The following is a 14,796-nucleotide window of genomic DNA, read 5'->3' as shown; positions in this document are numbered from 1 at the left end:
AAAACAGGCAATTGATTTCTAAAGCTTATGGTAAAGAGTGAAAGCACCAACTTGATACTCCATGAGCATCTACACAATGATCAGATTACATCAATTTGGGGACATGCAAATAAGAAAAGATGATAGGAACAAAGACCAAGCCTCAGATGCCAGCATTTAATGGGCAAAAAGATTAGGAGCAAGAGTAAACAGTATGAAAATGCACTTACTAAGGAAAAAAAACCTAACAAAATTTAAGAAAGTATTCATTCAGTTCATTCATTTGTACTATGTAGTAAAAAAAACAGTATATTCCATTGCTTATAGAAGCATTTTTCAAAACTTTCCACCCTTAAAAATATGAAACACCAATCCTTCCTTAATGCAGACATCATCAATCCCCAAGTCATTCTATTCATTCTATAAATATTTTAGCCTTAGATTCTCTCCCACATTATCACTGTCATAATTCTCAATGGTTTCATATTCACAGAAATTATCATTCCTAAAGTCTAGTTTCTGTTTATTCACCTCCTCTCCTCTAATAAACAAATCCACTTATTTCTTTTCACCATTCATCTTTATTCAAGTAGTAGAAAATACATGACCAGAGAAAAACAAAACTACAATGATTGACATGTCTATAAACTCAGGATTACTTTTTTTTAGACCATACTGTCTCTAATAAACATATGTATTATATTTAAAGATCACTTATTTCTCATTTTCCCTGAGATGACTATTTTTATTTCTTCCCTTCTTTCCTCGAGCCTTTATCATTCTAACTACTTACACTCATGAATTATCACTGTCACACCAGAAACAAGATTCATCACTCCTACAAGTGGTGCTAAGACCTATCAAATAATCAAAAAAAAAAAATACTGCAACAATTCTTCTTCTGGTATATATGTCATCCCATTACTCTAACTCCCTTTATGATAAAAATATTTTTAAAGAACTTTTTCTGTCAATTTCTATATTGCCATTTTCATTTTTATAAATACCTTATTTTGGATAGCAAAATAAGTGCTTATCAGTGCACAATTCATACATATTAAATACACAATGTTGTATAACACTTTACATTGTATAACTTTTATATTGTCTCACCAATTCTCTTAGTCTTTGAAACTCTATTCTATATTATGTCACTGTGAATTTTTCTATTCTGACATTTTGTGTAAATATAATTATACAATATTTGACCTTTTGTGTATGGCTCATTCTACTTGGTAAAAGTTTTCAAGCATTTATCAGAACTTTATTCCTTTATGGCTCAATAATATTCTATCATACATATATACATATATATGGTAGAATATGCCATAGGTATATCACACAGTGTGGTTTATTGATCATCAGTAAACATTTTAATTGTATACATTTTGACCATTTTAATTTGTGATATTATGAAAGCTAGCATCAGTCTATTAGAGTATCCCTTTTCCATTTCCTCCCTAACAAGTCACTGCTTAAAGATCTCCTTCACTATAAGTCCTTTCCTGACCTCCAATTTTAAATTATATAATCTCTTCCTATTAGTCATATACTTACTATTCCTTCTTCCATTTTTTTCTAATGCTTATCCTCACACTTTTTTGTTTACAGTAGCAATTAAGTTCTAATGGGCAAAAGCCGATTTCTATCTGTTCACTAATATATCTCTAGAGACAAAACAGAAATTGGAACATAGCTAGAATTAACAGAAGTTGCACAAATTAAGTTAGCAACTCAAAATTGAGGTTAAGTTACATATGAGAAGAATAGGCAAAAAAACAAACACAAAAGAGGAGCCAAAAGTACTAGTAAGTTTATTTAAGTAAAAGAGTATTCACCTCACTTCTCTTTATATACATAAATTTATATATTCTATTCTGGGTATTTTTTACATATATTTTTAATGGAGAAAATTATCAAAGTATGACAGATAGACTTAGAAAAGGACCTAGGTTAGTAATTAGTCTTTATATTCAAGCCAAATTTTTCCTTCCCACTTCTGGGCTAGAAAATATTACAGATAATTCTACAGTATGGGTCCTTTACCCTATCATCTAACCCTCCAGTACCACTTAATCCCATGGCCCAATATTCCATACAATTCTAATCCTATATTCAATTCAATTCCACTATGTCTCCATGGATGCCTAATAATCCTCTACTAGAACAAAGAATAAACAGGAAATCTCTACAGCATTATTCAGCTTGTAGCAGTTACAAGAAGATAAGACATTCTTTCCACTAAAACCAGGATTAGTTTGTTGTTATATCAGAAGAGAATATGGAGGAAAGACTTCTTTATGTAGGAAGGCAGGACAGACAGTAAACTAGCCAGGGCCAGGTGGAATGTAGAAAACATCCAAGCATGAATAATGGGTCAAATAAAATACAGAAGTAAAAGCCAAGATGGTGAGATGTTCTCACATGCATCTATTTCAAACCATGCTCCCATAACACACCAAAAAAAAAAATAGAATGGAAAAGAAAAAGGAAGAAAAGGAAAGGAAGGCAAGAGAAGTTGAGTAGACAAAAAGAACAGAAAAAAAGAAAGAAAAATTGAGATGTTCTGAAGATAGGAAGAAATCAAACTTCAAATAATCTATCTGGAGGGGATCATACAATACTACAAAAAATTACTTGCTGTGTTACATCTACTAAGTTAAGCTAGAATCTAATTAGCAATCAAAATGAAAAAGTTTATAGAAATATTTTAATAGTAAAAAAAGGAAAACCTACCTTGAAAGTCACAGTTGCTTTTGTACAGTAAAACCCTACAGAAACAATGGGATCCTTCAAAGTTTGCACTTTCTGCTGATACGTGGTTGATGGAGAATCATTCCCCGGGTAGTCTTCCTCACCATCATCATAACTCACAATTGCAGGCACAAATGACCAAGCCCATGATACCCATCCCTGTGGCTGCTCATCATCTAGCTGTGAATACAACTCTTGGCCTTTGTACTGAGCAGGATACTGCATATCTATTCTTGTTTCATCTTCAGCACCTATCAATCAATATACAGAATTTTAAATCAGGAAGAGGTAAGAACATAAAATCTTTTTTAAATACTTCTTCTACATCATACTTCCTAATAATGGCATTAACAAATTATACATCAATTTGTTGAAATGAATAGTTTAGAATTATTGTTCTCCAGACTCCACATATTATATTCCAACAATCTCTTCCAATAGGTTAATGTTATATGAATGGTAGTTTCTGTATATAACGTTAAATGCTTTAGTAAATACAAACAAAAAGCTACTTCTTTAACATTTCATTACTTTTTCAATCTAAAAAAAAACCAAACCCCTGCCTCACAAAAATAAAGCTAATAATTTGTAAGAGTAATTTTGCTCCTGTCTAACTCATTAAAATAGAAGGGTGCCATGCACAGTGTGATTCATGCTTTTAATCCCAGGTACTCAGAAAGCTAAGACATGGAGGACTGAAGTTGGAAGCCAGTCCAGGCAGAAATGTCTGAGAGACTTCATGTTCAGTTAATTAGCAAAAAGTCAAGCAAGAGGTATGGCTCATATGATAAAGTGCCAGCCAAGAACAAGAAAGCTAAGAGCTTAGGGCTCTGAATTCAATTCTAATAATGACAAAAGGGGGGGGGGATAGGGGAAATAGCTATTTTTCTGTATAAATAAGAGCCACAAATCTGTTTTTCAGATATTAAAAAAAAATATGTATACAAGTTAATCAGATAGTAGAGTTGGGTGCCAGGAAATAATACCTTTAATTCTAGCTACTCAAGAGGCTGATATTTGATGATCATAGTTCAAAGTCAGCCCGAGCAGGAAAGTCCATGAGATGCTTATCGCAAATTAATGTAAAGTTTGAATAGGAACATGCACATGCATGCACGTGCACGTGCACACACACACGCATGCACACACACAAACACACACACAGAGGCCACTATACATTCATCAGAATGCAGAAGAAAAAAAAAAAACACATGGGGATAGTTGCTCTATAAAGATATAGAACAACTGAGGCAGTCATTCCTTAATGGGAATGAGGAAAAAAGGTGCTACTGAAGCAAGATGGTTGATGATAAGGAGACAGGGAAATTACAATATTTTTAACAAATAGCAAAAGAACAGATTTGAAAGCTGAAACAAGGAAGTAAACTGAAAAACCAAGATCCCCTCCCACCATACCTCCTTTTTTTTTTTTTGGACAGTCCTGGGGCTGAGGCTTGAACTCAGGGCCTGAACACTGTCTTTGGACACTTTTTGCTCAAGGCTAGCACTCTGCCACTTGAGCACTGCTTCTGGCTTTTTCTTTATATGTGGTTCCAGGGAATCAAACTAAGATCTCTGGCATGCTAGGCGATTACTCTACCAACGATTAGGCCACACTAACAGCCCCTCCATACCACCTTTTAAATGTCAACTAACAAAACCAGGGAGACCAAAAAAGGGCCCTAAATCTAGCTTCTCCTTTGAAACTGTAAAAAGCACAAAAGTCCTCTGCTAAGAGAATCCTAGATGTGTGTATAAATGGCCATATAGCAGGAGACTAAGCAAAATGAACTCTAGGATACAGAAACAAAAGGTTTGCCTTTGTGATTGTTGTTCTTAATGTACTATGTGAAATTATTTCTCTTCTCTTTTTACCCCTTTATGTTTTATCTCCTGTTGTTACTGTATCTGACTTTGTTACCTGATATATTGTGCATAAGTTCATTTGTTTATTCAAAATAGGAAAGGGAAAGGGGAATAAACAAGATGATTGGGAGGGGGTTAAGGGAGGGAAAATGGGACAAAAACATGAGAAGCGATATCAATGTTTGGGAAGTAATGTACCCATTACCTAATGAATAACTGTAACCCCTCTATACATTACCTTGACCATAAAATACAAATTTTTTAAAAAGCACAGAAGTTTTCACAAAAGAGTAGAGACAGAAGGACAAAAGGCATAACTGAAAAAAGGAAGCCCTAAAAATCGCTTATTTTCTCTATCTTTTAGGCAAGGCCTAGATACCAAGAGCCAACTCTCTCTGCCCATCCCCACTCCACCCTCAAAAAAAAAAAATGCTTGGGGATTGCTAGAAGATGCATGATCTATTACCAGTGTGTAAACTAAAATGGCTATAGGTAAGGCTACCATTTTGAGTCTTTATCTATTCCTGCTTGGGAAACAGGAAACATTTCTCCCGCCTCCTCTTTTCCCTACTTTAATCTGTTATGCTGAACTAGTAGGAAACAACCAAAATAAAACATTTTAGTATATTCAAAAAGTGTATAACTCCAGCAGGGCACAGTGGCCCACACCTATAATCCTAGCTACTCAGAAGGCTAAGATCTAAGGTTCAAAGCCAGCCCAGGTACAAAACGATCTGAGACTCTATCTCCAATCAAACTCTAGAAAATGGGAAGTGGGGCTTGGCTCAAGAATAGGGCAGTAGACTTCAGCTGAAGAGCTCAGGGACAGTGCCCAGGCCGAGTTCAAACCCCATGACTCACCAAAAAAAAAAAAAAAGTGTATAACTTTGTCTACTGTATTTGTAAAAACGTTGTAAGAGCAATAGTTCTAAATTAAGTTTTTGTTATACTCACCTGTAACGTTTCCTAACATATCTTTACTGTGACAGGTAGGGTCCTCTGTTTCACCATCTTTTAAACTGCCTATTTCTCCATAGTAAAGGGCTATCCCAAGCTGCATTATACGAATAAACATAGGCAGCTGTTGATCTGTGATAGACAGTTTTAAACTCTCTACTAAGGTATGAATCTGTATTTTGGAGAAACACAAACATCAACAAAAAGCATTTTATAGGAATCTTTCTAGATAAGGTTATACATTGTAAATATTTTAACAATGTGTCAGAAAGCACTGATACCCAAATATTTCTCATTATTAAATCAAAATAATTTCTACATTGTAATCTTAGAAATTAAGCAAATTGTTCTGTATCAACAGAAAACTTAGAAAAATTATACAGACACAAACAGATCACTTAGAAGTTATATTTATAATTAAGATTCCCAAAACTGGGCACCAAAGGCTCTCGCCTGTAATCCTAGCTACTCAGGAAGCTGAGATCTGAGAGTCAAGGTTCAAAGCCAGCCCCAGCACTAAAATCCATGACATTCTCATCTCCAATTAGCCACAAGAAAACTGGAAGTGGAACTGTAGCTTAAGTGGTAGAGTGCTAGCCTTGAGTTCAAGGACAGAGAGCCCAGGGCCAGAGTTCAAGCCCCAGGACTAGCAAAAAAAAAAAAAAAAAACAGATCCCCAGATAATTACTCTAGAAGACATACAACTAATAACTAAGGAATATAAAAGAATATAGTCATATAGTCATATTTCAACCTTATAATGTATAAATATGTATTATTATGTATATATACATATATCAGCTCTAGTAATAAAGCTTCATGATGTCACATTAGTAAAAGTTTAATCACTCTTACAAATTTTAACTTAAAACAATATAATGCATCCTAAAATTATAAAGGTAAAAGATTATAACTACATAAGCACAAAAATAACAAAAATGCTGTCAAGTATATAAAATCAAGAAAAACATACATTCAACAATTCTTGACAAATTTTAAATAGATTAAAATATGACCAAATTCATACCTTGAGTCAATTAAAAGAAAAATATGACTTCATTACTATCAAGTAGGACATACTCCAGCCAAAGTTCTCCTAAACTAAGACATATCAATGGAGTATAAACACAGCTTCAATGTAATGGCTTCCTGCTATTATATAAGCATGGAATAAAAACAAGCCATAAAGTCAACTTTCTTAGAAGGTTTATTTTGACTAACTAGTATTTGAGTTTCTATGTAACATGAAAAAGAAGTTTAACATGAAAAAGAAGTAATAGTAATCATATTTTTAGTGCTTAAGGCAAAAAATTTGTATTATCAAGGGAAGAAAGATCTATATGTGAAAGGAAAAGAAACAATCACAAGTTTCTTTAAAATGACATAAACATCACATTTTGAATAAACTATGTAGAGGTAAGAAAATGTACGTAAAAGGAGTAAAGGAGTATGTAGTCCTAGTAAAGCTTTGGGACTTAAAGTATTTTCTGAGACAGGGTCTTTCATGTAGCCTAAGCTAGCCTGGTACTCATGATTATCCTGCTCGAGACTCTCCAATGCTAGGACTAGAGGTGGATGCCATCACATGTACTTTAAGCTCTGTTACATCGTTTTAAATATATCATTACACCAATAGCATCTGTGATAAGCAATTCTGAGCAAAATCTGTTTTATGAACCTATCCTTAAAATACAAATTAAAGTTTTTTTAAGTCAATAAAAAAGGTTATGTCTCAACATGAAAAAGATGACAAAAGACCCTGAATGGACATTTCAACAATCAAATGACAAGTGAACAATGTATCTTCGAAAGGCAAGTGAACAATGTATCTTCAAAAAATCTAACTAAAACATATTACTTACGTTATTTTGCTCAAAAAGCTGGCCATTTTATAATGCAATATTTAGAGCTACCCAAGTGTATAAAAAGCCCAATTAATATTCATGAGTGTATATTATAGTCAAAATATTTCTTGAAACAACTGTGAAATATAGATTTTAGGCAGTATAAGAATTTAAACTGCTTAATAAGAAATTTACAACAGGAAATTACTTCCTAAGTAATTCACGTGAAATGTGGCCAAAGTTTTAAGTGCATATTTTCTTTCCGTGGAAAAAAAATGCCAAGGAAATTTTAATATAGGGAAAATGTTATGTACCCATATGATCTGCTTCTCATAAATGTCATTAAACTTTTTTTAAAAAACTTAAGCATATGGGAAAGGCTTAAAAAATAAAGTATCTAGAGCATTTTGAGAAGTCAAAATCACATGTAAGGTAAACAAGGAGATTAATCACATTTATCACATATTTTCTAGACTTAGGATTAGAACAATTAGAGGCCTAACTCAAAATGGCAAATCTTATATCATAGTATTATTTGAAAAAATTTAAAATCCTTATAAGTTGAGCAAAATATAATGCATCTTACACAAATAATTACAAGAGCCAAAAACCACAGACCAAACAACCTAACTTATGTTAAGACATTTTTTCACAATGAAATGTCATGGCTGGTCAATTTTGAGAACACAGTTATTTATTTGCCTGTGCCAACAGCAATTTTTTTCAAGTTCACTTATTTTTAGACTTACTTCTAATTTAGCCAAATCCTGAAATAGATCAATGAATTTGCACTATATGTATTTTCAGACTGAAATAGATTACATCACTTGTTCAAAATTAGCCTGAGCAACACAGTATACCATGTCTCACTACACCAAACCACAAAACATAACATGTTTTAAAGGCAGACATAGTGAAATATGCCTGAAATGAAAAGGCTGAGACAAGTGATCATAAATCCAAGACCAACTTTCATCATTCAGCAAAATTCTGCCCCATTCATGTATACATGTATGTATGTAAATATAAACACACAAGTGTATGTTTATATTTGTATGCACACATGTGTGTATATATGCTTACATGTACACACATGTACATAAATATACAAATTTATAGTCACAATCCTCAACCTTATAGCAGACACAAGTCTGAGAAAATAAGCTCAATTTCCTAAAGTATTAATTTTATTATGTGTCAATACTCTCCCACGCTTTGCCCAAGAAATCCACTCAAAAAGGAAAAAAATAACAGATTTAAACAAACAAGTATGCATTATATAAACAGTAATATGCAATTGAGTGCTACCAAGAATGGCAAAGCACCAGAAAAGCAATTATTTTTTAAAAATATAATGCTAAAAAATGATCTTAAGATAGCCACACTCAAGAGGAAATACCACTGTCAGTTTTGAGGCAGCTTTTCTATCAGAACATTTAGTAGTCAAAAGCAAATAATTAAATACTAAAAATACGTTCCACATTAAAATTTCAGTAATAAAATGAAACTTCACTATAAAAGTTTGTCCAAGAATATACTATGAAAATTGTTAAATAACAAAAGTTAATAGGATTTATCCTTACATAAAATTATACTTACTAGAAATATATACCAACTTGTAAGACAGTAAATTTTCACATGCATCAAAGGATATACGCTAGAAAATTCTCATACTATAAAACATTACTACATTTTGAAACAATCAGTCAAAAACTGTGACGTGTGTGTCTGTGTGTGTCTGTGTCTGTGTCTGTGTGTCTGTGTGTGTGTGTGTATGCTCACACAAACGTGCGGGTGTATTTTTCAACTGATCTTCACTACATATTCCAGGCTTATAATCTTCATGTGTTAGTATTCCTATCAGGGAAATTACAGACCTAAGCAACTGTGTTAGACTTCAAAAGTTTGAACCAGTAAGCTAACTATTAGATAAGCACATCAAGCTGATAGTTATCTAAGAAAAATAAGCATAATATGCTGAACAATTTATAAGGATTCAAACTCAAATTACTTATATTCAGTTCACTGAGGATATAGAAACATTTTATAAGTGGTACAGGAGACTGACCTAGGGCCTTGTGCTACTTTTTACTTACTCATTTATTTATTTATTTATTATTTTTTTTCTCAGGCCTAAGGCTTGAACTCAAGAATGGGGCACTATCAGTGAACTTTCTCAAGGCTAGCCCTCTACCACTTAAGCCACAGCACCACTTCAGGATTTTTTCTATGTATGTGGTACCATGGAATCGAACCCAGGTCTTCATGCATGCTAGGCAAGCACTCTACCACTAGGCCAAACTCCCGGCTCCATTGTGCTACTTTTTAATAAGAACTGTACCTACATGAAATATCTATACTGGAACACATTATATAAACAGTCTCAAATACAAATACACTAAAAAAATCCTCTTATAAGACTAAATGGTTTATATATTCATGAGGTTCATTTCTTTTATTTTTTCATTACATTTAGTATGCACAAGAGCCAATAAACAAAACAAAGACATGCAATTTAACATCTACAAATGGAACACGTACTTTAATAATAGACGGCATCTTGGAATTTAAGTTATCATATGTAAAATGCAGGCGAGTTCTGAAGGAACATTTGTATAATAAAGGATCCTGGTAAAATTCTATTTTACCACTGGCATTTCGTTTATCAAGACAAACTGTACAATCAGAAAAATTGATGACCTTTCTCAGCACCAGATCAGTTGCTAAAAAGAAAAGAAAAAATATTTTAAGAAGGAAAAAATAATAAACTAATATATATGTCTAGAAACAGTAACAAAATATAGTAAAAAATTTACTACCATAAGTACGTAAAAATAACATTAATATAAGTAGTAACAAAAAAATCTTAGAAGAAAGTAAGATTCATAGAATAATCAATAAATACAAATACCACATCTTGTTGATCCATTCATCAACTGAAAGACATCTAGGTTGGTTCCATATCTTTGCTATGGTAAATAGTACTGCAATGAACATTGTTGTGCTAGTGGATTTAGTATGTCCTTGTTTCTGGATGATTGGGTAAATGCCAAGTAGTGGAATTGGGGGGTCATAGGGGAGCTCCATGTTTAGCCTTTTGAGGCACTGCCATACTGCTTTCCGTAGTGGTTGAACGAGTTTGCACTCCCACCAGCAGTGTAGTAGTGATCCCTCCTTGCCACATCCCCTCCAGCATCTGTTGTTGTTAGTTTTCCTGATCCTGGCCATTCTAACTGGAGTGAGGTAGAATCTTAGCGTTGTTTTGATTTGCATTTCCTTTATTACCAGAGATGTTGAGCATTTCTTCATGTGTCTATAGGCCATTTTTGTTTTTTCTTCAGAGAAGACTCTCTCTTTAAGTCTAACCTAGATGTCCCTCAGTTGATGAATGGATCAACAAGATGTGGTATTTGTACACAATGGAATTCTATGCTGCTGTCAGAAAGAACGACATCGCCCCATTCGTTAGGAAATGGAAAGACTTAGAAAAAAATCATATTAAGTGAAGTAAGCCAGACTCAAAGGAACTTAGGCTCAATGGTTTCCCTCATTTGTCATAATCAGTAGAAATCTTGGGCTCTTCTAGCAGAGACTTGCAATAGAGCAAAACCTTGATACATAAGGCCATATAGTATGAAGCTCATTGAAAGGACCTCTAGGATATAGAAACAAAAGCCATATAATGAATGATTGTTGTCCTTAAGGTACTATGTTATCTCTCATCTCTTTTGCTGTCCCTTGGTTATCTCATATTGTTACAGTATCTCACTTTGTTATCTGATATATTGGATATATTTGTATTTAGTTATTTGAAATTGGATAAGGAAGGGGGGAAAACAAGATGGGGGGGTGGGGAGGAGGGTAATGGGGACCAAGACATGTGGAAGGGTATCAATGTATGTGAATTAATGCACCTTCTATCTGGCAAGTATCATGTAACCCTTTTATTAATTATAATAAAAATATCAAAAAAAGAATAATCAATAAATATCAGACTATGCAAAGAACTTCTGCTTTACTTCCCTTAAACCTTATTCATAAACCTACAACTGTCCTCATCTTCATATGTGGTAAATCAAAGAGGCCTCCGTTTGCAAAATAATTAAAGGGCAAAACTTATTTAAATGACTGGTAGTAAGAAACTAAACTATAAAGAAAGTAAGAATTACTTACATACTTAAGGCTAACAAGCAATTCCAGAGTTAAATAAAATTTGGCCAACTAGTTGGGAGTGTCTGTGTCTTTAAGACAGGGTCTTACTGTGTAACTCAGGCTGGAATTCACCTTGTCATCCTCCTAGTTACTAAGCAAGTACTATTATAGCTTGTGCATGCTTCCAGACAAGTAATGCTCATTATTTTTGAGATAGGGTCTCACTTGAGCCCAGGGCAAGCCTGTACCCCATATAGCTACCTTAGGTTTCTCAATAACTATAATAACAAGTATATCCAGCTCTTCATTTAGAAGGGGTCTTGAAAACTGTTCCTGCAGAGGCTGGCTTCAAACCACAACCTTAACACAGGCTACCAAGTACCTAGGATTATAGTTGTGAGCCACTGGCACTTTCTTGTGGCCAGTGATTTTTAAGTTAGCAATTAAGTACATACTACAGCCAATAAAGCTGCAAACTAGTAAAACATCTTGTAGAACATGCTATGCTGCTGCTGGAATTGTTATTAGTAACATCAGGTATGGCAGTTACTGTTGTACTGACTTTATCAACATCACCATCATGGAATTTTACATTATCTACTGTATGTGAGGCTCTCAACTATATCAGCACATTAACAGTAATGATAATTCACACTTTACAAATGATTCATCTAAGATTGTGCTAGGCAAGTAGTATAAAAAATAGTCAAGCCGGGCACAGTGGCTCAGCCCTGTAATCCTAGCTACTCAGGAGGCTGATATCTGAGGATCAAGGTTCAAAGCCAGCCCGGATACAGAAGGATCTGAGACTTTTATCTCCAATTAACTTCTAGAAAACAGGAAGTGAGGCTTGGCTCAAGGGTAGAGTGGTAGCCTTGCTCTGATGAGCTCAGGGACAGCGCTCAGGCCTAGTTCAAGCCCCATGATGAAAGAAAAGAAAAGAAAAGAAAAAAAAAGAAAAGAAAAAAGAAAGAAGGAAGGAAGGAAGGAAGGAAGGAAGGAAGGAAGGAAAGAAAGAAAGAAAGAAAGAAAGAAAGAAAGAAAGAAAGAAAGAAAGAAAGAAAGAAAGAAAGAGAAAGAAAGAAGGAAGGAAAGGAAAGGAAGGAGAGAGAGAGAGAGACAGACAGAGACAGAGACAGGGAGACAGGGAGACAGGGGACAGGGAGGGAAGAAGGAAAGAAGGAAGGAAGAAAGGGAAAGAAAGAAGGAAAGAGAAAGAGAGGGGAGAGAGAGAGGAGAGAGAGAAAAAGAAAGGAAAGAGAGAGTGAAAAAGAAAGAAAGAAAGAGAGTGAAGAGTCTGAAAATTCGAGACTTTTCGAATTCACTATAGATTTCCCAAGCTAACATTTTTAACACTCCTGCAGATATTAAATAATAACAGTTATGTTAGTAAATATTATTCATTAATCAAATTATAATTATACTAATAGTTGATTGAGTATTCATGGTAGATATTAATAAGTTAATATTAAATCTACTCTTCACCTAAAAATATCAACTCATCTAATCAATTCTGTTTACCCAATTTCTAGCCATTTTCTTTTACTTACACTTCTACCCTTTTTATGGAATCTTTCTTTCCCCAAGGGATAAGGAAGAATTAGCCATGTATCAGAAATGATACATGGGCTTTAGTTTACACTCTAATGCAGCTCAACAAAGCTGCAAAATCAGTATTAATATCCATCATCTATGAAGACTGAATCGAAAAATGAAGCTATATTCTAGTACTACTGGTTTCTAGTTCTATGCTTTTACGAGACAAGTACTCTTAACATTCAAGTTCATTTTTCAAAACCTGCCCCTTTTACTAGAACTTAAGATTAATAAATGAATGAATGAATGAATGAATGAATGGAAGGATACCACAGATGGAGTTAGGAAAATTAGGCAAAAATGAGTATAAATAGGGTCGGGAGTTTGGCCTAGTGGTTAAAGTGCTTGCCTCGCATGCATGAAGACCCGGGTTCAATTCCTCGGTACCACATTTAGAAAAAAGCCAGAAGTGGTGCTGAGGCTCAAGTGGTAGAGCTCTAGCCTTGAGGAAGTCCAAGGACAGTGCTCAGGCCCTGAGCTCAAGCCCAGGACTGGCAAAAAAAAAAAAAAAAAAAGAGTATAAATAACAATAGTAATTCATTTCTGGCACTGCTAAGTGTTCTTTGTAAGTTTTTTAAGTGTACTAACTTAATTTATAAAAATAAGTCTGTTTTACAAATGAAGAAACTCAGAAACAGAAATAATTCACCCAAGGTCACAGCATACTAAATTGAACAGGCAGAATTCAAATTCGGAGCTAGTACCTTCAGCAAATACACTCATGAACAGTAACACTGTTCCAAAAACAGTACTCATTACCTGACTGACATTAACTGCAACTTTTCTGTACACATTTATAATCTCAATAAAAAATAAATCAATTTTAAATTTAAAAAATTTCATCCTCCATCTCACCCTATCTCACCTTTCCCCAACCCAAAGTGTTGCTGAAAGCATTAGTAAGTTTTCAACCAGGTCTTATACATTAATCCGTGAATGTAGTTTCAATACCTTTCATTTCTTTTTTTTCTGAATGTTAATTGGGTAATTCATCAATACATCCCTAGCTCTCAAATATCTTCCAGCATATTTTACCACTTTTGTGTCCAGTTTTTCTACTTGTCTTCAGTGAGAAAACCTAAAATCTGCCATCACCTCATGTCCTTTCCATGATTCTTCCTTTTGCCTCAGTTTTACAATGCATCAACAAGTCTGTGTTTCTTATTTAGCATGCTTCCTGAACTTGATAATTTCACCCGATCTCCTCCAAAGAGGATAAAGTTTTAAGTTCAAAAGCATGGTTTTTGTTCGCTTGTTTGTTGCCAGTCCTGGAGCTTGAACTCAAGGCCTGGGTACTGTCCCTGAGCTTCTTTACTCCAGGCTAGCACTCTACCACTTGAGCCATGGCACCACTTCCAGCTTTTACTGTTTATGTGCCACTGAGGAATCAAACCCACATTTCATGCATGCTAGCCAAGCACTCTACCACTAAGCCACATTCTCAGCCCACATGTATTGTTTGTTTGTTCGTTTGTTTTTGTCTTTTTAAAAAATAAATCAGGGCTGGGAGTTTGGCCTACTGGTAGAGTGCTTGCCTAGCATGCACGAAGACCCAGGTTCGATTCCTTGGTACCACATACATAGGAAAAAGCTGGAAGTGGTGCTGAGGCTCAAGTGGTAAAGCTCTAGCCTTGAGAAAGTCCAAAGA

The 14,796-nt window shown here is 34.4% G+C and overlaps 1 protein-coding gene across 1 annotated transcript in view; it reads right to left on the bottom strand.

The window, feature by feature from the left end:
- The window catches only part of Vps13b (vacuolar protein sorting 13 homolog B), a 494,062-nt gene that overhangs the window by 450,099 nt on the left and 29,167 nt on the right, over positions 1–14,796 (bottom strand). The window contains exons 6-8 of the mRNA XM_090339134.1: positions 9,942–10,123; positions 5,554–5,728; positions 2,716–2,984 (exon numbers count right to left, since the gene is read on the bottom strand). Of these exons, the coding sequence (XP_090195260.1) occupies positions 2,716–2,984; positions 5,554–5,728; positions 9,942–10,123 (626 nt within the window). The remainder of the gene's footprint in view (positions 1–2,715; positions 2,985–5,553; positions 5,729–9,941; positions 10,124–14,796) is intronic.

The sequence above is a fragment of the Megascapheus bottae genome, chromosome 9, assembly GCF_031878675.1.
Source record: "Megascapheus bottae isolate mThoBot1 chromosome 9, mThoBot2.hap1, whole genome shotgun sequence".
Classification (NCBI taxonomy): domain Eukaryota; kingdom Metazoa; phylum Chordata; class Mammalia; order Rodentia; family Geomyidae; genus Megascapheus; species Megascapheus bottae.
The sequence above is the reverse complement of the archived record's forward strand: the minus strand, read 5'-3'. Positions and strand labels throughout refer to the sequence as shown.